General features: G+C 48.2%; 1 protein-coding gene across 8 annotated transcripts; it reads right to left on the reverse strand.

Moving 5' to 3' along the window:
* On the reverse strand, positions 1-24,633 carry LOC120110438 (uncharacterized). 8 transcript variants are annotated; one of them, XM_088707534.2, is made up of 10 exons: positions 23,926-24,628; positions 19,203-22,822; positions 19,076-19,130; positions 18,880-18,955; positions 2,267-2,387; positions 1,689-1,862; positions 1,356-1,600; positions 879-1,277; positions 287-792; positions 1-179 (listed from the first exon to the last, which is right to left on the reverse strand). In XM_088707534.2, exons 6-8 carry the CDS (start codon positions 1,852-1,854, stop codon positions 1,215-1,217), a joined length of 474 nt encoding a protein of 157 aa, XP_088563660.1. In that variant the 5' UTR covers positions 1,855-1,862; positions 2,267-2,387; positions 18,880-18,955; positions 19,076-19,130; positions 19,203-22,822; positions 23,926-24,628; the 3' UTR covers positions 1-179; positions 287-792; positions 879-1,214. The 8 variants fall into 8 exon arrangements, with proteins under 8 accessions (XP_088563660.1, XP_088563663.1, XP_088563650.1 ...); XM_088707537.2 differs by having other exon boundaries at positions 879-971; positions 1,074-1,277; positions 19,076-22,822; XM_088707524.2 differs by having other exon boundaries at positions 19,076-22,822.
* Between the last annotated feature and the right edge of the window lie 39 nt (positions 24,634-24,672).

Here is a 24,672-nt window from a genome sequence, read left to right on the forward strand (position 1 = left end):
GAAATATGAATATTGTCATATCTGATTAAAAATTTGCTTAATAGACTTCAAATTACAATGTACTCTGAAAAATAAGAAACATATACATATCAAACTCATAAAAGATAATCTAGAATGCATCAGGGACGGGATTCAGCTCAATCATCATCATGTCTACAAGCGTTTGAAGAATCAAAAATCTACAAAAAAAAAAAGAGAAACCTTAAAAGTTAGGAATAATGTGATACATTAACTCATATATCATATTGATAATATGTAAAGTATTGAAATATATATAGTTATTTACCTGAGAAGGTAGAAATCGTTGTAACATGGATGTAATATTCGTAAGCTGAGACTGCAAATTTGTTTGGTTTTGCTTCAGCTCTTCAATAGTTGCTTGAAGATGATGAACTTCTGCAGTGTTACTACCTTCTCTGGCATTTCTTATATATGTGCCCACTGAAGACAACTTGTGGGGGTAACTCCAACGCCGTAACCCCGCACTCGACCATAACGCTCTGGGCCCATCAATTCAGCAAGCACTTGAGCTTCAATATGATTGTTCGTGTCGGATGATGATGACCCCCCGACGTGCTCTGAAATAAGATTTGTTGCCCTATCTTATATCTCTCAAAAAAAAATCAAATTAATGTATGCGAATAATAGAACCAAAAAAAAATACAGCACAAGTCAAAGATGAATACATACAACTATATCTCTTGACTCCTCCCGGACAAAGCTGCCATCTCGGTGGGTGTGAGTCATCTTATAAAACTCCACCCTACCAGGCTCCCTCCCATTATCATCCATCTACAACAAAAAGTATATTTCACGAGTATACATGCTATATGATAGAATAATTTAAGATAAATTTAAAGAGTTTCAAAAAAACTTACGAATTCAGCTCTACGCCTCGCATAACTCATGGAGCCTGAAGTGTGAGGAACAGTCTGCGATGCTCGAGCAGCTCTACCAATATTGGAATATGTCTTCCCCGAAAAACAATAAACAATGTAATTTATACAATGTATAAATTTCTAATCTATAATAATATTAAATACAATCTAAGGTATTGAAAAAATATACACAACCTGAGCTCTCTCGGAAAACCAGTAGTGGACAAGCTCCCTCCACTGATGAGAGATTACATCTGGAGGACAAACACGGGCCACCTCCTCTTCAGTCATGCCCTCGTGCTTCCAATCCGCCTTTAGCTTTGCCTTATATTCTTTTCATTTGCGGTTGACGGACTTCAGCACCCAATCATGGCTATTTGCAGGAAGGACAAACTTTGTCTACATCAAAGTCAAAAATGTTATATCAATGTTAAATCAAAAAATAATTGAAGATAGTAAGCAACTTCAATTCTTTACCTCAACAACTCTAAAAAGCTCAATCTTATACAAAGGAAACATTTCATTCCATTTCGTATAGTTGAGCAGACACAATTGTCCCTTCCGCGCAACTGATCCTAAAAAAGTGGATAAAATGCTTGCAGCATTCTTGATGGGCTGCCCCAGTTCGTTGCAATGGACGACAATCTTCTCATCCTCAGGTAGGCTCCATACGTCCCGTGCTCGAGTGGGCCCTCGTGTTCTCCTCACTCTCCCCAGTCCATCTATAAAATAACAAGTCCATTAAAGGTAAATGATTTAAAATAGTTAGATTGTAAGAGAAATTAATATAAAAACTATAAATCAAATTACCCAGGACGTCCACGTCATCCGTGTATGGACAATCTGCAGGTGGGGTGTGCTCAGACTGGGACCCGGACTGAGTATGGGGCTCATCGGGCTGCTGGGAACGATCAGAAGTAGATCCCACGGATGTGTGCTGAAACTCAATATTTCTGAAACGTTTTCCTCGCGGCATATTGTAATCTAGTATGCACAAAAAAGAATCAATATTAGTTAAATATTAAAAGTACATTACTTTTAATATTCTTATAACTGCCACCATCCTCTTCTGAATTGAGAATATTTAAGATAGTCTTCTCAACTATATTGTATTCCGGCACCAAACTCCTTATTCTCTCACAATTAATAAATATCACATGTTTCATTTGTTTCTTCTTCATCTCACATGTCATCAGTTAAAGGGACTTTCTTTAATTGCAATTGCATTTATCACATTTGTCAATACTAAACAAGTTTATGGCACTGTTGGAACCCCCATTACATGTCCATGAGATATCTCCCGCATGGATAAGTAGAGATGAAGTGTAGAACTGTAAAGAAATAAAAGCCACCAGATTGAGAGAAGCATTTGATGCATTATCCTCAACCTTCACGGAAACTGGCAGTCACATTCACAAAGAACCAGGCATCCCTAAGAACTCAGGATTGTGTAACTACAGCAACCCTCGGTCTTGCACTTCAAAAGGAAATCAGCCATCCAAAAGTCCACTGAGATAAAGTAAGATGGTTTTTATGCTACATTAATCAAAAAAATGATCATGAATAGAGAACATGCACATAAATAGAGAACAAGCAAGGTATAAGTCTAAGCTATGGAGGGAAGAAGTCAGTAACATCACATTGCTACAATACATGATCATCTAAGCTGGTCCAAATATTAGCTCTTAAAGCAACAGATTTTAATCTTCGAAAGGTACAAGAATCTTGATGTAAACAATAGGAATGCCATTTAACAAGGAGGTGTTCTGCGAATATTATTTGATGATAAGAAAATAAGAGACATAAACTTATATGTGGAAAGGAGAAAAAAGAAAAAAAGCAAAACATCAATGAAAGATAAACATGTGAAGCCACCAGAAGCATAAATTGACAATACGTGATAAAGAATGATGTAGGAAAGAGCTCTCCTTGTCATTTGTTAGGTTGCCTGTACTTACAGTCACACATAATAAAGAACTCAATCAACAATATAAGCAAAAAAGTTACGATATCTGAAAATCCGGAAAAAACACCCAAAAGCAAAGATCAAAATTGGACTTTTGATCAAAAAGAATGCCAATTGTTTGTTAATTTTTGTATATGAGTCTTTGGTCCCACGGATGTGTGCTGAAACTCAATATCTCTGAAACGTTTTCCTCGCGGCATATTGTAATCTAGTATGCACAAAAAGAATCAATATTAGTTAAATATTAAAAGTATATAAATAATTTATAAATTGTAAAATAATTTAATGCATAAAACTAATGTTTTACTTACTATTAAGAAACTAGCCAGCTCTCATTCAAAATCTATCATAACCAAACTAGTAGAATTCAGTTCATCAATTGGCGGAATATTAAAAGGCATATATGCATACGGAACATATTGGTTAAAACTGGTTATGCCAAAACAAGTAAATTATGTCCATGTTTCAGTGTCTATATAGGGACTTGCTCTGGTTGGACTTGGTTATCTATGACCAACAACACTTTTAGTCATAGCCAATAGTTCTTAATTTTACATTCATACCTTGTCAATTTATGATATTCTATGTGCACTCATTTACACTGCTTTTCTTGGTCATTTCTGTGTCCTTTGCATGAAACAGACTTGTTTTTGTCTATATTTTGGACCAAAAGTGACGCCATATAGTGTTGAGGTGCACTCCTGCAGCTACTAATACATGGTGTAACCTCCTTGCATTATGTTATTTCTTTTCCTCGCCATTCTTTCCATTTGTTCATTTATGTTTTAGGATTTTCCTTGTGAATTTATCTTCTTAATGATTTCTAATTTCCTTCTGTTATATTCCAATTATTTTTTGCTTTAAAGGATAAAATTTTCCACAATAATACTAAAAAAAATCTGGACTGCTAAGGTCTTCATTTTATCAATTAGGGGAAAAAAATCCAAGATTGCTTTTGCCTGTTTTTTAATTTAAGTCAACTATTGTGCTTTATATGTTTGTCCTATTTCCTACTTGCGATGCTTGAGTATCTGATATCATTGCTCCATTTTCTAAAGGCTATTAGTCTTCATACCTACTTTGTGCCAGAAAATTGGAAATTGTTCTGAATATCTTATTCCATCATTTTTCCCTTTTCTTTCTCTTAGAGGTTACTTACAAGATGGTAAGTTTAATTTTCTACAGGTTGATGTTGCTAGACAAATCCTTCATAGAATTATTACCAAAAGGGAAGGGTTCTCTTGGACAACTAGAGGAGGCATGGTATGCATCTAATTCATCCTTTTCATCAAGTTTTTGAGACATAAGGAAGGTAGTTACTGAAGTTCCTATGGTTTTCTAAAAAATAAAGAAAAATGATCATCAGGTCTATATTTTAACATATCTATTTTCCTTTGACGCATCAACTATATGAAATGGCATATCATAAGAGTGGTTATTATGTTTTTATAGTTTGTATTTTATGAGGGAAAGATTGGTCAGGGCCCAACCAATTCATCTTATGGTTTGTAAGCTGCAGATAACTCTCTTAGCTTTGGTTCACTATTATTTGGACCCAAAAGTTGGTATGCCATTTTCAAATTTCATCTTTAGATGGACTAGATAATTGTCTGTGTTGGGGGAAAAACCCCAAGTCATACCGCCACGGAGGCGCTCGGCTAGAGAGCGCCGATCTGAAAAGATGCTCGGCCCAAGAGTGCCGACCGGAGCGCCAAGAGGCGCTCGGATCAACCAACGACTAAGTAGGGATGCTCGGCTAGAAAGAGCCGACCAGAGGACGCCGACCAGAAAAGCGCTCGATTAGAAGGCGCTGACCAGAGAGGAAAGCGCGCGGAATAAAGGCGCTCGGCTAGAAAGAGCCGACCAAAGGGCGCCGACCAGGAGCATTAGAAGCAACCCCGCCACAGGGCGCCCCAGTGGGCGACCAGCTCGGCTCGGCACCCCTGCCGAGCCGATTGCCTTGACCAGATGTTCAACTCCTACTTAACCCCCTGAGGGACTTGACAACTCCACTACAACCTGCCGCTATCTCCAAGCCGTCAAGGCATAAGATCTCCGCAGGTATTTGGCACGACCTGCCATTAATGCATGAGACCTCCTCAAGTCTCCGATGCGCTCAGTCATTTAATGAACACGGCTCAAGACGATCTCCGGATCACTGAACCATCAAAGCGTATGGCTCTCCCTGACCGCCGGTTCATTCGGTAATAAATGCGCTTACCATCCATGGACCCCGGGCCTACCACGGCCGGCGGTTCAACCACTCCAACAGGTCCGATCGACCGTGACAACTCCCTGGTTCCGGTCTGAGTCGGCCTTATTTTCCACTATGCCATTAATGGGCCAAATCGTGCCCAATTATTACAAAAGAGGACAAATTCCCTGTCACCTCCCGGGCAACATAAAATCCCTCTATAAAAGGGAGCCTGGGAGGAAAGAGAGGGGGGAGGGACTGAAACACAACAGCACAGACAATTAAGCACCAATATCCTCTTATTCTCCTTCACCCTCTGGCTTGCTCTCTCCACATATTTGCCCCCTCTGACTTAAGCATCGGAGGGCCGGCGCCGGGGAGCCCGGCCACCGGCTTCTTTTTTGCAGGACGGGACAGGACAGGACGCACTCTCCTCTCCACTCTCTCACACACCCCAGGAGGGCACAGGAGGACGCAGCCGGCCGGCGCACCACCGTCCGCCCTCCCCGCAGTGGAGCTCCTCCTTCCCCAGCTTCGCGGCGGCCCCCGGGTCCAATTTCCAGCAACAGTTGGCGCTAGAGGAAGGGCCCGAGTTCGCTGCCATGAAGCTAAGAAGCAAAGGGGCTTCCAATGCCTCTCGACGTCCTCCATCCAGTCCTGAGCATTCCGTCCGGAACTCACCACCTCCGGCCGAGTCAACCCCTCAAGTTCGGCCGGAGCAGTTTGATGCCCTGGTGCAACAAGTGCAAGCCTTGGCTACCGCTGTCCAAAGCTTGCAATCCAGGGGCATCCCAACGGCACCGCCTCCTCCGGCTCCAGCTCAACCGGAGCCTCCTACAAGCGAACTTCCCCTTCGAGGTCAGGACTCTCAAGTCCAGGCCTCCCTCTGGAGAGAGCGCCCAGCCAGAGGCTACGGAGGCTGGCCACAGCCTTCAGAAGCTGAGTCGGTTCCAGGGCAACCTGCGCTCGAACGAACCGCTGCAGCGATCCTCCAGAATGATGAACTCGACAAGAAGGTCGAGAAGCTGGAGCGCCAAATCCAGGCACTCCACGGGAGAAAATCAGGATGTGATAACGACTTCGAGTTCACTACGAAGTCACCCTTCTCCCCGGAGATCGAAGGTGAACCGGTCCCATTACGGTTCAAGATGTCCCAGGTGGAGCCCTACAACGGCAAGGCTGATCCCCTTGACCACCTGGAGAGTTACCTGGTCTTAATGGCCCTACAAGGAGCCTCGGAGGCCATGATGTGCAAAGCTTTTCCGGCGACACTCCGAGGGCCAGCCCGGCTTTGGTTCACCGGGCTGAAGCCGAGTACTGTCTCTTCCTTTGAGCAGCTCGGCAGACAATTTGTTGGCAACTTTGCCGCCAGCCAGCCCCAGCGGCGGACATCCGACTCCCTCCTTGATATCAAACAAAAGGAGGGAGAATCCTTCAAGGAGTACTTGGACCGGTTCACCGCCGCAACATGGGAGGTCCGGGAGCTTGACCAGTCAATCGCCATGTCGGCGTTGAAGACTGGAGTCCGGTCCTACAGATTCCTCTTCTCGATCGAGAAGAATTTCCCCACGGACTTCACCGAAATGTTCGCTCGGGCGCGGAAGTATGCCAAGGCAGAAGAAGCCGTGGCGGTTAGGCGGGGCGGGACCGAGCAGAACCCCAAGAAGAGACGTCGCGAGGAGCGCGGCCAGCCCAGAAGCCCGTCTCCGCAACGAGCCAAGTCTGCCCCGCCCAAAGAGTCCACCCCGGTTGAGAGGACCGCCACTCAGAGGTCACCACTCCGCCCGAGGTTCCCACTGCAGGCCCGTGCACCCGAAGGGAGGTATGAAAAGTATACTCCCCTCAATGCTCCTCGGGCTGAAATCCTCATGGAGATTGAGAGTCGGGATTGCATCCAGCTCCCACCTCCGAAGCCAGACACCAGAATCCGGCGTGATCTCCGGAAGTATTGCCGTTTCCACCGGGATCACGGCCATGATACCGAGGATTGTTATCAGCTCCGAAATGAGATTGAAGCACTCATTCGCCGAGGGGTGCTCGATCGGTTTGTGCAAGGCCGGCGTGAAGGGAAGAAGCCAGCCGAAGGAGCAGCACAGCCTGAAGGTTCAAATGCCAACAGGCCCATCACCGGCGTCATCAACACTATCCGAGGCGGGACCTCGGCTGGGGAAGCCTCAGGGGAAGAAGCCTCCTCGAAGCGCCCGAGCACCTCTGAAGCCATCTCCTTCTCAGATGATGATCTAGAGTCGAAACTCCCCATGATGATGCCGTGGTCATCTCCATGATCATAAATAAATTTGATGTAAAACGCATCCTGGTTGATAATGGAAGCTCGGCGAATGTTTTGTATTTTGATGCTTATTGCAAAATGGGGATGACAAAAGAACAGCTACGGAGGATGAATGCTCTGCTAGTTGGATTCACTGGGGATTCAGTCCCAGTAGAGGGCGAGATCGACCTTCTGGTCACAGCCGGGCTCGCCCCTCGTGAGAGTACCGTGGGTATGAGCTTCCTTGTAATACGCCTGCCCTCGGTTTACAACGCCATCCTCGGAAGGCCAGGACTCAACGCCCTCCGAGCAGTGGTCTCAACTCACCACCTGCTGATGCGATTCCCTACCAGCCAGGGAGTCGGTGAAGTTCGAGGGGACCAAATGGTGGCAAGGCGATGCTACCTAGCGACCCACGAAGCAAGACAACCAGCCGAGGTGCCTGCCCCAACGACTGACCAGCCCTCAACTGAAGTTATGGAGGCACGGGTCAACCCCCAGAAAGAGCGGGTAGAGCCTGGTGAGTTGTTAATTCAAGTTCCCTTACGAGAGAACTTTCCCAAGCTAACCATGCAGGTCGGCTCTGGCCTTGGCGAACACGAGAGGAGTCGCCTCGTCAACTTCCTACGGGACAATATGGATGTCTTCGCATGGTCGCCTGCAGACATGCCAGGGATAGATCCGGAGGTCATGGTCCACCGGCTTCAGGTGAAGCCGACCTGCAAGCCCGTGCGACAAAAGAAGCGAGGCGCCGCCCCTGAACGACAACGAGCAGCAGCCGAGGAGGTCGGCAAGCTCCTTGAAGCCGGCTTCATCCGGAAGATATCCTACCCGGAATGGCTCGCTGATGTGGTCCTCGTCAAGAAAGCCAGCGGGAAGTGGCGTATGTGCGTGGACTACACCGACCTGAATAAAGCCTGCCCGAAGGACAGCTTTTCACTTCCCAGCATCGACCAGCTCGTGGACTCCACCTCGGGTCACGAGCTGCTGGCATTCATGGACGCCTTTTCCGGATACAACCAGATCCGCATGGCGCCAGAAGATGAGGAAAAGACAGCCTTCATCACCGACGGGGGAACCTACTGCTACAAAGTGATGCCATTCGGCTTGAAAAACGCCGGGGCAACTTATCAAAGGCTGGTCAGCCGGATCTTCAAAGACCAAATAGGCCGAAACATGGAGGTCTACGTGGATGACATGCTGGTGAAAAACAAGGTGGCGCAAGACCACATAGCCGACCTCAATGAAGCATTTTCCACACTCCGAAAGTACCAGATGAAGCTCAACCCAGCCAAATGTGCATTCGGGGTCACCTCCGGCAAATTTCTCGGCTTCATCATTACACAACGAGGAATTGAGGCCAATCCAGAGAAGATCCGAGCCCTCCAAGAGATGACGCCTCCCAGGACGGTCAAAGAGGTACAGCGGCTCACGGGCCGAGTGGCAGCCCTCGGGAGATTCATCTCCCGCTCGGCCAAGCGCTGCCTTCCATTCTTTGCAGCCCTCAAGAAGCCGAAGAACTTTTTGTGGTCGGACGAGTGCCAGCAATCTTTTGAAGAGCTCAAGCACCTACTGGCTTCCCCTCCCCTGCTTATGAAGCCTCAACAGGGTGAGCTCCTCTACTTGTATCTAGCTGTCTCCCCTGTAGCAGTAAGCTCGGTCCTGGTCCGAGAGCAGGGCAAACTCCAGAAGCCAGTATATTATACCAGTCGGGTCTTGAGGGACGCCGAGACCCGATACTCCAAGCTTGAGAAGACCGCCTATGCTTTGGTCATCTCGGCTCGGAGGCTCCGACCCTACTTCCAAGCTCATACAGTGGCTGTGCTGACTGACCAGCCGGTCAAGCAGATCCTGCAGAGATCAGATCGTGTGGATCGGATCACTAAATGGGCCATTGAGCTCGGAGAATTCGACATCGAGTACCGGCCCAGACCGGCGATCAAAGCACAAGCACTCGCAGACTTTATAGTCGAGTGCACCATACCGGATGAGGTCGAGCCTGAACCTGAGCCACCGGTGGAGCAGACCCCGAGTTTGACATGGACTTTGCATGTCGATGGCTCTTCAAACTCGGGGGGTAGCGGAGCGGGACTTATCCTCACCAACCCAGAGGGGGTGGTTGCCGAGCAAGCCTTGCGCCTCGAATTTCCTGCTTCAAATAACATGGCGGAGTATGAGGCACTTGTCGCCGGGCTTAAGCTAGCCAAAGAGCTAGGAGTGAAGGACTTGAAGGCCTTCAGTGATTCTCAGCTCGTCGTCAACCAAATTGTGGGCGGCTTCGAAGCCAGAGACCCGACCATGCAGAAGTATCTTCAGAAGGTACGGGATCTCATCTCGACCTTGGAATCCTTTCGTATTCAACATGTTGCCAGGTCGGAGAATCTCAGGGCCGACCAGCTATCAAAGCTGGCGTCCTCTCGCATGAGTGAGCTTCCCAAAGAGGCAGTATTGGAATATCTCCAAAAGCCCAGCACAGACGAGCCCGAGCAGACCCTCTGCACTGAGTTCGAGCCAAGCTGGATGGATGAGCTCACCAGCTACCTGCAAGACGAAGTCCTCCCCACCGATGAACGAGAGGCTCGCCGAATCAAGCGCTCCGCCACCCAATACATACTATATGAGGGAAGGCTCTATCGGAGATCTTTCACGTCTCCCCTCCTCAGATGCCTCCGCCCAACGGAGGCTGATTACGCCATGCGCGAAGTCCATGAAGGAATCTGTGGAAATCATCTGGGAGGGCGAGCATTGGCCCACAAAATTCTACGCCAAGGATACTATTGGCCGACACTCCAGAAGGATGCTATGGGCTTCGTCCAAAGATGTGACCGGTGCCAAAGGAACGCCAATGTTCAGCGCCGGCCCTCGGCTCCTTTGACTTCTATCAGCTCCCCTTGGCCTTTTGCCCAGTGGGGAATTGACATCCTCGGGCCATTTCCACTGGCCACCGGGCAAAGAAAGTTCTTGGTCGTCTCCATCGACTATTTCACAAAGTGGGTGGAAGCTGAGCCCCTCGCCCGGATCACCGAGCAGAAGATGCGGGATTTCGTCTGGAAGTCCATTATCTGCAGATTCGGGCTTCCCCGCATCCTTATCTCTGACAACGGTCGCCAGTTCGACAACATTCACTTCAGAGAGTTTTGCTCCGAGCTTGGCATTGACCATCGCTTCACCTCGGTCGCGCACCCTCAGACGAACGGAGAAACCGAGGTAATTAACCGTACTATTTTGCAGGGTCTCAAAGCCAGGCTCGACAAATCCAAAGGACAATGGGTCGAAGACCTATACAATGTCCTGTGGGCTTACCAGACCACGTTCCGCGTCCCCACCGGCGAGACTCCCTTCAACCTGACATACGGGACGGAGGCTGTCATCCCACTAGAAATTAGGATTCCTTCTCCAAGAGTCGAGTATCACGACGCCAGCTCCAACTCTTTGCAGCTCAGAAGCAACCTTGACCTAGTCGAGGAAACAAGGGAGGCCGCCCGAGTTCGTATGGCGAGGTACCAGCAAAAGACAGCTCAGTACTACAACGCCAGGGTCAAAGTCAAATCTTTCAGACCAGGGGACCTTGTCCTCAGAAGAGCTGAGGCCTCCCGACCAACTGAGCGAGGGAAGCTGGCCCCAAACTGGGAAGGACCATACCGAGTCACGCGCGTCCGCCGACCCGGAACTTACAAATTGGAGTCTCTAGATGGGACTCCCATTCCGCGGAGTTGGAGCTCTAAAAATCTCCGCGTGTACCACCAGTAGAACCCTAAGGGGTTCCCCATTATTCAACCATTGAATTTCATTCTATGAATTTCATTTCACAATAAACTGATGGTTTGCGTGCTTATTCCGAGCTCACCAATTCTCCCGATTATCTCATGCCATCAGGTTTATTCTTCTTCCCTGACCACGGTTGGAATGCCCCGGTGCCTCGGGATGATGGAGTACCTACGCGGGCTCCCTGAAGATGTTCGTGAGTTCGTGGCGCGCTCTCCACCGGCAACGAGCTCGGCTCGTTCTCCTACCCTGACCACGGTCAGGATGCCCCGCCACAACGAGATGCCCCGATTCGTCGGGATGGCCCGAGACGTCGGGGTGCGGTCTTAAGTGACCGGACGAGCTCGGCTCGTGCTCCAACAACTATAGAGTAGCGGTCCTCTCTGACCGGACGAGCTCGGCTCGTGCTCCATCGACTAGAGTAGCGGTCCTCTCTGACCGGACGAGATCGGCTCATGCTCCGTCGACTATGAGTAGCGGTCCTCTCTGACCGGACGAGCTCGGCTCGTGCTCCATCGACCATTGAGTAGCGGTCCTCTCTGACCGGACGAGCTCGGCTCGTGCTCCATCGACTATGAGTAGCGGTCCTCTCTGACCGGACGAGCTCGGCTCGTGCTCCATCGACCATTGAGTAGCGGTCCTCTCTGACCGGACGAGCTCGGTTCGTGCTCCATCGACTAGAGTAGCGGTCCTCTCTGACCGGACGAGCTCGGCTCGTGCTCCATCGACTATAGAGTAGCGGTCCTCTCTGACCGGACGAGCTCGGCTCGTGCTCCATCGACTATTGAGTAGCGGTCCTCTCTGACCGGACGAGCTCGGCTCGTGCTCCATCGACTAGAGTAGCGGTCCTCTCTGACCGGACGACCTCGGCTCGTGCTCCATCGACTAGAGTAGCGGTCCTCTCTGACCGGACGAGCTCGGCTCGTGCTCCATCGACTATTGAGTAGCGGTCCTCTCTGACCGGACGAGCTCGGCTCGTGCTCCATCGACTAGAGTAGCGGTCCTCTCTGACCGGACGAGCTCGGCTCGTGCTCCATCGACTATTGAGTAGCGGTCCTCTCTGACCGGACGACCTCGGCTCGTGCTCCATCGACTATTGAGTAGCGGTACTCTCTGACCGGACGAGATCGTCTCGTGCTCCTACCTCGACCTCGGCCGGGATGCCTCGAGACGTCGAGATGCCCCGGTTTATCGGGATGCCCCGATGCGTTGGGATGCGGTCTTCATTGACCAAGACGAGCTCGGCTCGCTGTCCACCGGCTTCAGCCGACGAGCTCGGCTCGTTCTCCATCGCCGGATTTCTCTGCCGACGTCCCCAAAGAATGGAGTCCGAGCAGAGAAGCGTCTCCAGTCGCCTCGGCGCAAGGACGCACACGGTACAAGGTACCCATTTAATTAATGCTTCCACATTAATGTCTCTATATTGTCTATTCTATTCTTGGATTTCTCTGCCGACGTCCCCAAAGAACGGAGTCCGAGCAGAGAAGCGTCTCCAGTCGCCTCGGCGCAAGGACGCACACGGTACAAGGTACCCATTTAATTAATGCTTCCACATTAATGTCACTATATTGTCTATTCTATTCTTGGATTTCTCTGCCGACGTCCCCAAAGAATGGAGTCCGAGCAGAGAAGCGTCTCCAGTCGCCTCGGCGCAAGGACGCATACGGTACAAGGTACCCATTTAATTAATGCTTCCACATTAATGTCTCTATATTGTCTATTCTATTCTTGGATTTCTCTGCCAATGTCCCCAAAGAACGGAGTCCGAGCAGAGAAGCGTCTCCAGTCGCCTCGGCGCAAGAACGCACACGGTACAAGGTACCCATTTAATTAATGCTTCCACATTAATGTCACTATATTGTCTATTCTATTCTTGGATTTCTCTGCCGACGTCCCCAAAGAACGGAGTCCGAGCAGAGAAGCGTCTCCAGTCGCCTCGGCGCAAGGACGCACACGGTACAAGGTACCCATTTAATTAATGCTTCCACATTAATGTCACTATATTGTCTATTCTATTCTTGGATTTCTCTGCCGACATCCCCAAAGAATGGAGTCCGAGCAGAGAAGCGTCTCCAGTCGCCTCGGCGCAAGGACGCACACGGTACAAGGTACCCATTTAATTAATGCTTCCACATTAATGTCACTATATTGTCTATTCTATTCTTGGATTTCTCTGCCGACGTCCCCAAAGAATGGAGTCCGAGCAGAGAAGCGTCTCCAGTCGCCTCGGCGCAAGGACGCACACGGTACAAGATACCCATTTATTTAATGTTTTTACGTTATCTATTCTGCTTTTGGATTTCTCTCTGCCGACGTCCTCAAAGAACGGACACCGAGCAGAGAAGCGTCTCCAGTCGCCTCGGCGCAAGGACGCACACGGTACAAGGTACCCATTTATTTAATGTTTTTACGTTATCTATTCTGCTTTTGGATTTCTCTCTGCCGACGTCCTCAAAGAACGGACACCGAGCAGAGGAGCATTTTCAATCGCCTCGGCGTGAAACACTCACGATACCAACAAACTTGGTATAAACAGTGTTGAATCCCCGTCACGAGCTGACGAGCATTCGACCCATTCGCTGGAAAAGAATCCGACCCGCCCCGGCAATGTGGGGCTCGAACCCAAAGTTTACTAACTTTGCTAAAAAGTTGTCCCAGTGACTGCTTTAGGGCTTGGTCGAAATCTGGGCTAGGCTCGGAAAGACTCTCCGAGCCCAAATTCCTTAAGCACAAGCGTTGCTATACCACTGGTCGAAGGGCCGAGCAATGGAGCTCGGCTAGCCAAACCTAAAACCAAACCCTGTGGCGGGTAAAGCTGAGGCCCTAGGGCCCATGTCCTCGGAACCTAAAATGGATCCGAGCAGAGAAACTTGGACTACAACAGACGAGTTTCCAAAAAAGTATATTCATTTCAAAAAGCCCGTAGGCTAAGTACAAAAATTCGGATTCGGCCCTTACAAGTATGGGGGACCATCCCGACTTTACAAAAATAACAAAATTACACTCTAAGGCTCGAGCTCGACCACTTCGGCTTCGGCAGTGTCGGGGGCGGCAGGCTCAACAGCCGGGACCTCCTCGGCCTCAACAGCGATAGGAATAGCCTCGGAGGCGACCTCGGCAACTTCGGGGACGGCTCCGGCCGCCTCGGCCAGACCTCCCTGGTCGGTCCCCGGAGTTTCTGCCTCCGCCTCCGCCTCCAGCCTTTCGACTCCTGCTCCCGGTCGGAGCAGGTTTACATCAAAATCCGGGAGGAGCCGCCGCAGCTGGTTGCGGAAGTCCCGGAAGCCCTGGATTAGCCCATTCACGCCCTCCTCTGCTAAGAGGTCGCGGAACTCCTCCGACTCGCGAAAGAGCGCCACCGCGCTCTGGGCTTGCTCCCGAGCCTCGAGCTCCCGAGCCTCATGATAGGTGGCCTTCCGCTCGAGGTCCCTTAGCTCCCGCTCGAGCTCTAAGTGGCGAACGCGGGCATTCCCCACCTCCTGCTCACGGGAGGCCAGCGCTTCCTCGGCCTTGGCCAACCGAGCCTCTGCGGCGCGCAGCTCGGACCTCGCCAGTGCATGCGCGCCCTTCTCCTCATCGAGCTCTGCGGTAAGAGCTCGAACCCCCTCCTCGGATGCTCCAACTTTTTCCTGGAGCACCTGACGTTCGGCCTCGGCGGCTTGGTACTTCGCCTCGGCGGCTAGGTACCTCGCCTGGGCCTCGTCATAATCGCGCTGGCACCTCCGGGCTTTCTCCCGGTATTCTTGGACTAGGTGCATCAGCATCTCCGTCTCGTGCAAATGCTGTAAAAGAGACGAAAAGAAAAACATAAGGCGCCACTTTTAGAAAACCTATACAGATTACACAGGTGAAAAATTTTACTTACCCGGACGGCGTTACAGCGGGTCATGTCCATGAAAGCATTGTAGCTCATGGATTGCATCGCGGCCTGGTCGGCTGGGAGCAGCGCGACCCGGAATATCTCACGCGCTACTCGAGGGTTTTCGAGGGCTGAATCACCCTCGAATACCGACCAGGTGAGTGCGAGGGGCACCCGTTCTTCCAAGCCCGATGGGCCCGGAAGGCCAGCATCGGCTGGCCTAGGCGGAGCCGACCCCAAGGCTCCCTGATTGCTCCCCAGCTCGGAGCTAGGGGGTTGGGGTCGAACGAGCGGCTGATTTGACCGCCGCACAACTATAGCGGGGCGTGCAAGCACGGAACCCGCGGAACTCCTCCCTTGGTCGGCAACTGAAGCGTCCTGCCGACCAGGAATCGGCGCTAAAGGCGCTGGGCATGGGGGCGCCACCGAGGCTTCTCTGGAGCCCGAGCCCCCGGAATCCGCGCCCTCTCTCCGACCAGCTTCGGGGCGCACGGGCTGAGAAGGGCCCGCCTCGGAGTGAGCGGGGCGAGAAGGACCCGCCTCGGCCATCGCTGCCGTCGGGGGCGCCGGGGGCGCTGGGGTCGCCGAGACCTTCTGTTTCTTCCTCGGCTCGGTGGGCTTGCCCGAGAGCTCGGCTGCCCTCTTCTGGAAACGGGCGTAGAGGACTTCGCTTTTCGTCACCATCTTTGCGATATCTGCAAAGGCAAAAAGGATTAGAACATTAGAACAGTAAGGAAATAAAGAGACATCTTGTAACTACTTACCGTGGGGACGCGCCGAGCTCAAGCCCACGTTCACCAAAGCGTCCTCACATATGAGGCCGTTCAGTAAGATGCCGTCCCCGAGACTGCGGATGGCGTCGAGGATCCCCTGCTCACGCGGAGAAAGCTGGGGGGGCCTGTTGATAGACTTAAGCTGGGCCGGCCCCCACCTGGGGTCAAACCCCCAGGACCGTTCAGAGCCAAGGAAGAAGAATTTCTCCTTCCAGCCATGAATGGACGAGGGGGCACCATGAAAGAGTGGCCGACCCGCCCGAAGGGCGATGTAAAGCCACTCCCCGTCTCCCGGATTCGACTTAAAGATAAAAAGTCGCCGGAAAACGTTGACAGAGGTCGGAATCCCCTGCAGTAAACACAGTGACAGGAAGCCCATCACTGTCCTCCAGACATTCGGAGTGAGTTGCGCCGGAACCAACTGGCATACCGTCAGCAACTCATTCACGAAGCCGTGAAGAGGAAATCGGAGGCCGGCCCAGAGTGATTCCAGGTGCACTCCAATCCGGCCTACCGGAGGATCGGTTATCCGATCCCTTCGCCTGGCGGGCTCCAAACGGAACCCCTGAAGAGGGAAAAACCACTCTTCGGTCATTTCGACCTCCAGGACGCTCATGGTAGATGCAACCTCACTGGGAAGAGAACCCATTGAGAAAGATTAAAAAGAAAAAGGGGGACCTGGGGAAGACGCCGGAGAAAAGAACTTCGGACTGTGAAAAGCTGGAAGAAGAAAAGCTAGAAGCAGAAGGCAATAGGAAGGGGACGGAGGGCCAGGGGGGAGTTTATATAAACCTCCCCAACGGCCCCGATCGGCAAAAGAAAAGCCGCACCCCGTTGAGATGACAACACGTGTCGGTCTAAAAGACAGAACGACGCATTTAATTAGAGCCAGCGCTTCGAACATTGAAGCGCCCCATCGGATCGTGCGGAAAGGCGTCCGCAATCGAAGATCGTGTGGCCCCATCATGAGCCCACGACGCAAGGACGCTTCGCGAAAGGTGCCCTAATAATGAGGCTTTTCGGAAAAGAAGAGACGCCGCCTATTAAAGGCATTTCGAAGCGTCCGATAAAATTTTCTAACTATTAAAATTTTCGGAATTCGTAACGGCCCAACTAAAGCTACTTCCCGCGCTCCAGCTGGTAGCCAACTGGAACTCGAAAGTCGGGGGGTAGTGTTGGGGGAAAAACCCCAAGTCATACCGCCACGGAGGCGCTCGGCTAGAGAGCGCCGATATGAAAAGATGCTCGGCCCAAGAGTGCCGACCGGAGCGCCAAGAGGCGCTCGGATCAACCAACGACCAAGTAGGGATGCTCGGCTAGAAAGAGCCGACCAGAGGACGCCGACCAGAAAAGCGCTCGATTAGAAGGCGCTGACCAGAGAGGAAAGCGCGCGGAATAAAGGCGCTCGGCTAGAAAGAGCCGACCAAAGGGCGCCGACCAGGAGCATTAGAAGCAACCCCGCCACAGGGCGCCCCAGTGGGCGACCAGCTCGGCTCGGCACCCCTGCCGAGCCGATTGCCTTGACCAGATGTTCAACTCCTACTTAACCCCCTAAGGGACTTGACAACTCCACTACAACCTGTCGCTATCTCCAAGCCGTCAAGGCATAAGATCTCCGCAGGTATTTGGCACGACCTGCCATTAATGCATGAGACCTCCTCAAGTCTCCGATGCGCTCAGTCATTTAATGAACACGGCTCAAGACGATCTCCGGATCACTGAACCATCAAAGCGTATGGCTCTCCCTGACCGCCGGTTCATTCGGTAATAAATGCGCTTACCATCCATGGACCCCGGGCCTACCACGGCCGGCGGTTCAACTACTCCAACAGGTCCGATCGACCGTGACAACTTCCTGGTTCCGGTCTGAGTCGGCCTTATTTTCCACTATGCCATTAATGGGCCAAATCGTGCCCAATTATTACAAAAGAGGACAAATTCCTTGTCACCTCCCGGGCAACATAAAATCCCTCTATAAAAGGGAGCCTGGGAGGAAAGAGAGGGGGGAGGGACTGAAACACAACAGCACAGACAATTAAGCACCAATATCCTCTTATTCTCCTTCACCCTCTGGCTTGCTCTCTCCACATATTTGCCCCCTCTGACTTAAGCATCGGAGGGCCGGCGCCGGGGAGCCCGGCCACCGGCTTCTTTTTTGCAGGACGGGACAGGACAGGACGCACTCTCCTCTCCGCTCTCTCACACACCCCATGAGGGCACAGGAGGACGCAGCCGGCCGGCGCACCGCCGTCCGCCCTCCCCGCGGCGGAGCTCCTCCTTCCCCAGCTTCGCGGCGGCCCCCGGGTTCAATTTCCAGCAACAGTCTGTAAGGTAATTATAGCATGTATTAGTAATAGTTGATTTTATATAATGCAGATTTAATGAAAAACAGGGGACCTTTTTTCACAAAACTCAATTTTAGGTTTATGACCTGTCAGTTTTCCAAAATAAATTTTATGAAAAGGAACCGAACAAGCATTTGCATTAAGATTATTTATTTTAGATTATGGCCAAAGAGCCCCTAAACAACTGATGAATGGCATTGTCAGACATAATTGCTTATGACCCCTCTGGACTAATCTTGCAACCAAGTACTTGGTAGTATAGGAAAAGCTAAATAAGCAGCAGGAAGACATGTTCTGGGTGAGCACTGCTATGTGTATAAATATGTAGAGCTTTTGTCATGGGAACCCAGCTTAGCTGCACTCATTCTTGTGAGCAATTTCCTACATTAGAGAATATCTGATGTTGTTGCAGGTTGCTATCCGTGTAGAAGCTTTGTCAGGATTCACTAATTCTATACTCAGCCCTTATGTCCTTCCAGAGGTTTTACTCTTTTCATTACTTAAATGGCCTTACATTCTTTCCATTGCTGCAGATATAGCTTGTAAGTTTTTATCCTGTACTTCAGGTTTCACTGAATGATCCTATTGAGAAGTATATGACAGCATTTGAAGAAGCTGATCCATTACCTGCTAGCTTGAAATTGGACAAAGTTATTATGAGCTTGGATTGGAATCTGCTCTGGGATTTTTTTTTTTTTGTTCTACCTTATCACAAGATTCGATGATGAGATGCAATGCAACTAAGAACAATGGTTATTGAGCATTAAACATTGGCATATTCTTTGAATGGCTTGGAAAATTTCTATACGGAGAGTATGAGGATCACTTACCTCAGACGACGGCGATGTCGACGGCGGCGGAGTAGCTACGGCTCGCTCGGAATGGAGGTGACATGTCTGCGCGCAGCTAGGGCATCGACCGGCAGAGGATGAGGAGACGGGGCCGGGCGAGAGTTAAAGACAAGAAGAAAACAAAGAGGAGGAGGAGGAGGAGGAGAAGGAAGAGAAGGAGGAGTAGGAGGCTTACCTCAGACGACGGCAAGGTCGACGGCAGCGGAGTAGCGGAATCTTCGATCGCCGATCTGGGCTAGGGATGAAGGTGAGATTAGTTTGAGGAGGAGGAGGAGGAGGAGGAGGAGAAGGAGGTGGCTTACCTCAGAAGGAGAGGTCGACGGCAACGGGGAAGTCGGCGCGCTCGCAGCTAGGGCATCGCCGATAGGAAATGAGGAGAGAGGGGGCCGAGCGAGGGGTTGGGGGTTTTAAGTTTTCTAACGACGCGTATAAGCGTCGTTGTTTGTTAAACTTGTAACCACGCTTTAGAGCGTCGTTGTTTGTTGATATTTTCCGACGCTAACACAAAGCGTCGGCAAAGGTTGGCATTGAGCCAAACTTTACCGACGCTTTCCCCTAGCGTCGGAAAAAGTCAGTCGGCAAAACCAACATTTTTTGTAGTGGCCTTAATCCTGGAACGCATTACCGTCATGGATGGAACCATAGAGATCGGGTTGCTGCACATACTAAAAAATGGAAACTTGGTAGCAGATTGGATAAAAAAGTACCTAGGTAGTTTAGGGACACTTCAAAAGATGATGCATTTGGGATTCTTCGTATGAGAATATAGCGGGGTCTATTTCATAAAATAGCGTGCTATTCGAAGGAGATCAACCATGCTTGTCCAAGATCTAGAATAAATACCAAACAAATAAAACAAAAAAAAAATCAAAAAATTATGAGAAGAAGATAGTGGTGGAAGAAAAAAAAAGAAAAAAAATAAATGCCAAAATAAAGAGTTTGGCTCCTCTCACAAAGAAACCTCACGTCTATCCAAGATGCTCCATATACAAAAAAAAATTCTCTCTAAAATCTTCATGTAACTTTCTTCTTCTATTTATAATACCACACTCCCTCTCCCACTACAATATAAAACATCAATATTCCACTACTCTAACTAAAAAACAAACTCAAAAATATCAAACATGAGGCTCCATCTAACTAAAGTGGAGTAGCACTAAAAGATAAACTATCCTAACTAGAATTAGAATAGAAAACTAGGATAAACTAGAAACAGAATCCTAGTACTGGTAGGATGAGCAATGGACTTCTAATACTCTCCTTCATTGCAAAGTTTATTTTAACAATGTTGAACTTATCAGCATCATGAAACACCATAGGAGTCATTGCTGATATTATAACAATCACAACAACATGCAATAACTCATCGAACCAATTAAATAATATAGCTTCTTTATTGACTCGAACAATAACTCCTTTGCGGGCTAGGCATTTTCGATGGATATGTTGAAATCGATGATGTTCTCCAATACTTCTTCTCAGTATTGACTCCATTGTCAGTATTTCGAAATTTCAAGCATCCAGCTTATCCCAACGAACAATAAGTTGCAAGTTACATCCACTGCTTACTAGAGGATCGGTCATTACCTCCATACTTATGTAATCAATATTAAAACTTTGGCTATATTTACATACCTCCACTTGAGTAGCTTCAATTAATTGCATACAATTGGCTTCTATATATGAAATTAAATCATCATGCATAGAGTTCTCTAACAAATCAAACTTTGGAGTAGCTTCAAAATCAATCGGTACACTAAAAACCTTGTCGAATACTAAGGCATAAAATAAATCATCTCTACCAAGCATATTTTCTTGCTGCTTGATCTCCAAAACTACTTCAAAATTAGTCAGCTTTTCTTTTGCATGATTGACAAAATCTCTACAAGAAACATTCATATCTTAGATAGCTTCAGCTCAAGACTCTTCTATATGAGTTGACTTCTCATTTTGAATTTCTATAACTGGATCGATTGTAGCATCCTTTAACTTTTCTAGAGTAATTTTAAAATTAATGGACTCTTTTACTATGATCTTTTCTTAACTTGATACAATATCCATCTTATTGTGCTGCTCCTGTTAAAGATTTTCTTGTGAACTTGGTTGATCCTTGAACTGGTCAAACTTGCCATAGTTTGAGTTTTCAAAATTTGATCCAATCCCTAACTCATCAAGCTCCACTTACTTTGCTGAACTTTTTCTCAAAAAGCCTATCACAGTGCGAGACTAAGGTAATTAATAAGGCAGTGACGTACTTCTTCATGAACTACTTTGAAAATAAGGATGTCATTTGCAATCCTGTGTTATTAAATAGTTAAACTTTAATCTATTTTGGACCAACTCAGTTTTTGGCCCAAACAAGTATTCGGGCCGGCTCATCAGGTTCGGGCCAAGCTTAGGCCCGGTCTCGGTCTAGGCCCGAGTTTGAATTGTCCAATAATTTTTAGGCCCAAGGCTAGCCCGAAGGCCCAAAAAAATTAGGCCTTTTCAAGTAGGGATGCAGCCCGGCCCAGCTCGGCCCATTTCCATCCCTAGATATATCTGCACAGTAATTCAGATGCGGATATCTTAATGTTCATCATCCCTGCGAATTCTTTCTGTATAGAACTCGTGTCTATGAATGAGCTTTGTTTATTTACATTATTCTGTTTTTTTTTTTTTTTTTTGATAACAAAGCATTACTAGGAGTGAAAGAAATGGCACATGCATATGCTCTGATTAGGTGAGCCAACAATGCCGATAGTCTTCGGTCCAATCTGCATCAATTTGGTTGATACTCGCCATATTCGCCAAATGATTAGTAACCTGATTTGCCTTCCTTAGGACATGGACACAAGAGAACCATGAATGTGAAGAACTTCACGTTTGGGCATTCCTTAAGGCTAGGTGAAAAGAAGTATCCCTTCCATTTATCCAAGGAATAATAGTTTTTGAATCCCCTTCCAGCAGAATTTTATTCAGAGAAGCCAATAGGGCGGCCGACTGGGTGGCTACCTACGCGGCCCACCAGTCAGGGTACACCCTCTAGTCAGAAGAGGGTAAACTGCCACAGGCACTCCGCGAGCTTGTGTTTTTTGATTTTATTGGGTGTATTCGTATACGCATTGTATATAGAACCCGCCAAAGTAGCAAAAAAAAAAAAATCCATCCATTTGTAGTTGAAGTCCATGCCAAGCGGCATGCAACTCGGTCAATAATGGAACTGATGCTGCATATAAAACCTGCCCATAACGAGCAGCTGAGTTAGGTCGCACAAATCCATTTATTTTGATAAACCTGGTGGCGGAGGCCTCCAAGTAATCGTAGTCCTATTAATATTCAGCAAAACTCTGAGGAATGTGACCCCCACCAATGCTTGCATCATTGAATTTGACAATACTTGAGGATCTTTGAAACTCCATGGCCATTCTTTGTGCTCTATCAAGGTCTCCTTCGGACCCATTGCTCGATCTTGAAAAATTTCCTCATTTCCATCAGGAGCGGCCCAATACATTTGGGGGCCTAAGGCGAACTCATTAAAAGAGCCCTTTTTTTAAAATGATAATTTTTTTAATAAATGCAAAATATTTTAAAAATTCATTTAAAAATAATAGCTATTAGATGTTCCGAAATTAGTGCTTACAAGTAGTGAAAAGCTATGAGAATAGAGCCCATTTATGCTTAGCTATTAGTGTTTAGAAATCTAAACCTTTCAACACCCTTTAACAACCTAGCATGTGCATTAATCTACACCACAAATGCTTTCCAATGTATGTGAAGAGGCCCTGCCCCAAAAAATTTACAACATACCTGATCACATTAGAAGATAGCCCAAGCCAAGGCCTTGTTGAAGAGAACACTTTCTTTTATCATGCTCACCACAGACCTCACCCCCGGGATTAGACTATAACCTGCAGCTATCCCATTAGATATCACCAGAAACCTGCAACCCAAGATGTCTCCTAGAAATTATAAACCCATTACAGACTAACACCATTTTGTTTATAAAAAAAGTAATAAAGCTCCACTTTGGAGAAGAGAAAAGTATCCCTCCGAAAACTCTGGCATTAACCAAATTGAAAACTCTCAACAGAAACAAATTGATGGGTAACAATAGAAGGATTCCATGGGCTTACACCAAAGCCTTCATGTCTGTAAACTTGGCTTTTTTTTCCAAGGAGAAAAACTTCCTGACCTGGGTGTCAGAGCCCACCAGAGCAGCAGGGAAAGAAAAAAAAAAAGGAAGAACAAACATAAAAAGAAAAAAAAAGAAAAAATATAAATCTACTGGGCATTATAACAAATATATGGTAGACAACTCAATCATGGTACTCAAAATGAAAGAAAAAACTAAATCTACTGGACATTACAACAAACATAAATCTACTGCGTATTATAACAAATAGATGACAACTCAGTCATGGTACTTAAAATGAAAGTAAAAATTAAATCTATTGGGCATTACAACAAATATAAATCTACTTGGTTTATTATTTTCTTTTTATCAGTTTATGTTACTATTTTATTACTTATTTATGAATTTAATATCTTACATTGACATCAAACTTAAATCATTAGTACTTAGAAAAATCGGCTAACAACATTGGCATGACATATGATGTTTGAACCTAAGGTGTATTTAACCTCAAATAGACCTTATTTCCCCATCACCCCACTTAATTCTATTGACTAAAGTTGCTGCCCTTCTCTAGAATTTCAAATCCGGACCCAATTCGTTTAGAAAAGTGTTATTTTTCACATAAATTACATCATCCTGGAAGCTCAAAGAAGGTGAAACATGACCCAAATCCCCTTCCTCCAAAAATTATAAAAAAAAAAAAATCCTTCTCGGCAGCAAAAAAAAAAAAAGAAAACCGGAAGGCTCCTGTCTTCCTAACCCAAAAATCCTTCTCGTTAATCCCGGAGTCCCCAACCCCTTGCCCCTTGGTTGGCTCCGGAAGTCAATCGGAACTCGGAAGACGGAAAACTGAACATTGAAGTCACAAAAAAAAAAAAGAAAATCGGCTCCGGAAGTCGGAAGCTTACCTGAAGAGGGCGGAGGGCCGGGAAGGAGAAGAGATGCCATCACGCTGGCAACGCCGCCTCCCTGATCCCTCTTCGGTCGAGTGCGGACTGCGGAGTGCCGACCTGACGGGGAGGTCCGAGGACGGCGAACGAGTGAAGCTGCGAAAGACGGAACTCGGAAGAACTAAGGAGGACCGACTATCGAGGACGGACTTCGGACTCGACGGAGAAACTCAGGAAGACAGGAACCGAGGAAGAGGAAGCCGGAAGGAAGAACTCAAGAATTGAAGAAGAAGAGTTGAAGAGTTTAGAATTATAGACTTTAGAGGGCCCTCAGCCCCGGTGACTACGATGGATGGTCGGAACTCGGATGGAGAAGACGGGCTATGGTCCCAGGGCGGCAGGTCCTATCATCCTATGGGCTATGGACGGGGGATGGCAGCCGGGCAGACGGCTAAGCCGCCTGGATGTTGCCATGCTGGATGCCTGGATCGTAGGCAGGCAACTACGAGCCTATGTTGGTCGCTGGAGCCTAAAGCACTGAGCATCTCTCCCAGAGCCGGAGGCCTTCCTTTGGGCTGGCGGTCGCCTAAGGCTCGGGTCGACCATGATTTCCATATTTCCAAATTGACCCACATGATATATGCCAAATAGACTTTGGAATGTTCCATGCACTGATTGGCATGTGATGCTAGAAATAGACTCCTCCATCTTTTGATGAGATGTTGTAGGGATCATGAAATTACTTTGTACCGACTACCAAGCAAG

The sequence above is a fragment of the Phoenix dactylifera genome, chromosome 1, assembly GCF_051530095.1.
Source record: "Phoenix dactylifera cultivar Ajwa chromosome 1, Ajwa_hap1_PhDact_Kaust_v1.1, whole genome shotgun sequence".
NCBI classification, from domain to species: Eukaryota; Viridiplantae; Streptophyta; class Magnoliopsida; order Arecales; family Arecaceae; genus Phoenix; species Phoenix dactylifera.

What these genes read in the sequence shown, in the direction of transcription:
- LOC120110438 (XM_088707528.2), bottom strand. Translation starts at nt 1,854, where the DNA reads ATGCCGCGAGGAAAACGTTTCAGAAATATTGAGTTTCAGCACACATCC. An exon ending in GGATGACGTGGACGTCCTGG is followed by an intron (nt 1,601 to 1,688) that starts GTAATTTGATTT and finishes GTTATTTTATAG; the next exon opens with ATGGACTGGGGAGAGTGAGG. An exon ending in AGCTTTTTAGAGTTGTTGAG is followed by an intron (nt 1,278 to 1,355) that starts GTAAAGAATTGA and finishes ACTTTGATGTAG; the next exon opens with ACAAAGTTTGTCCTTCCTGC.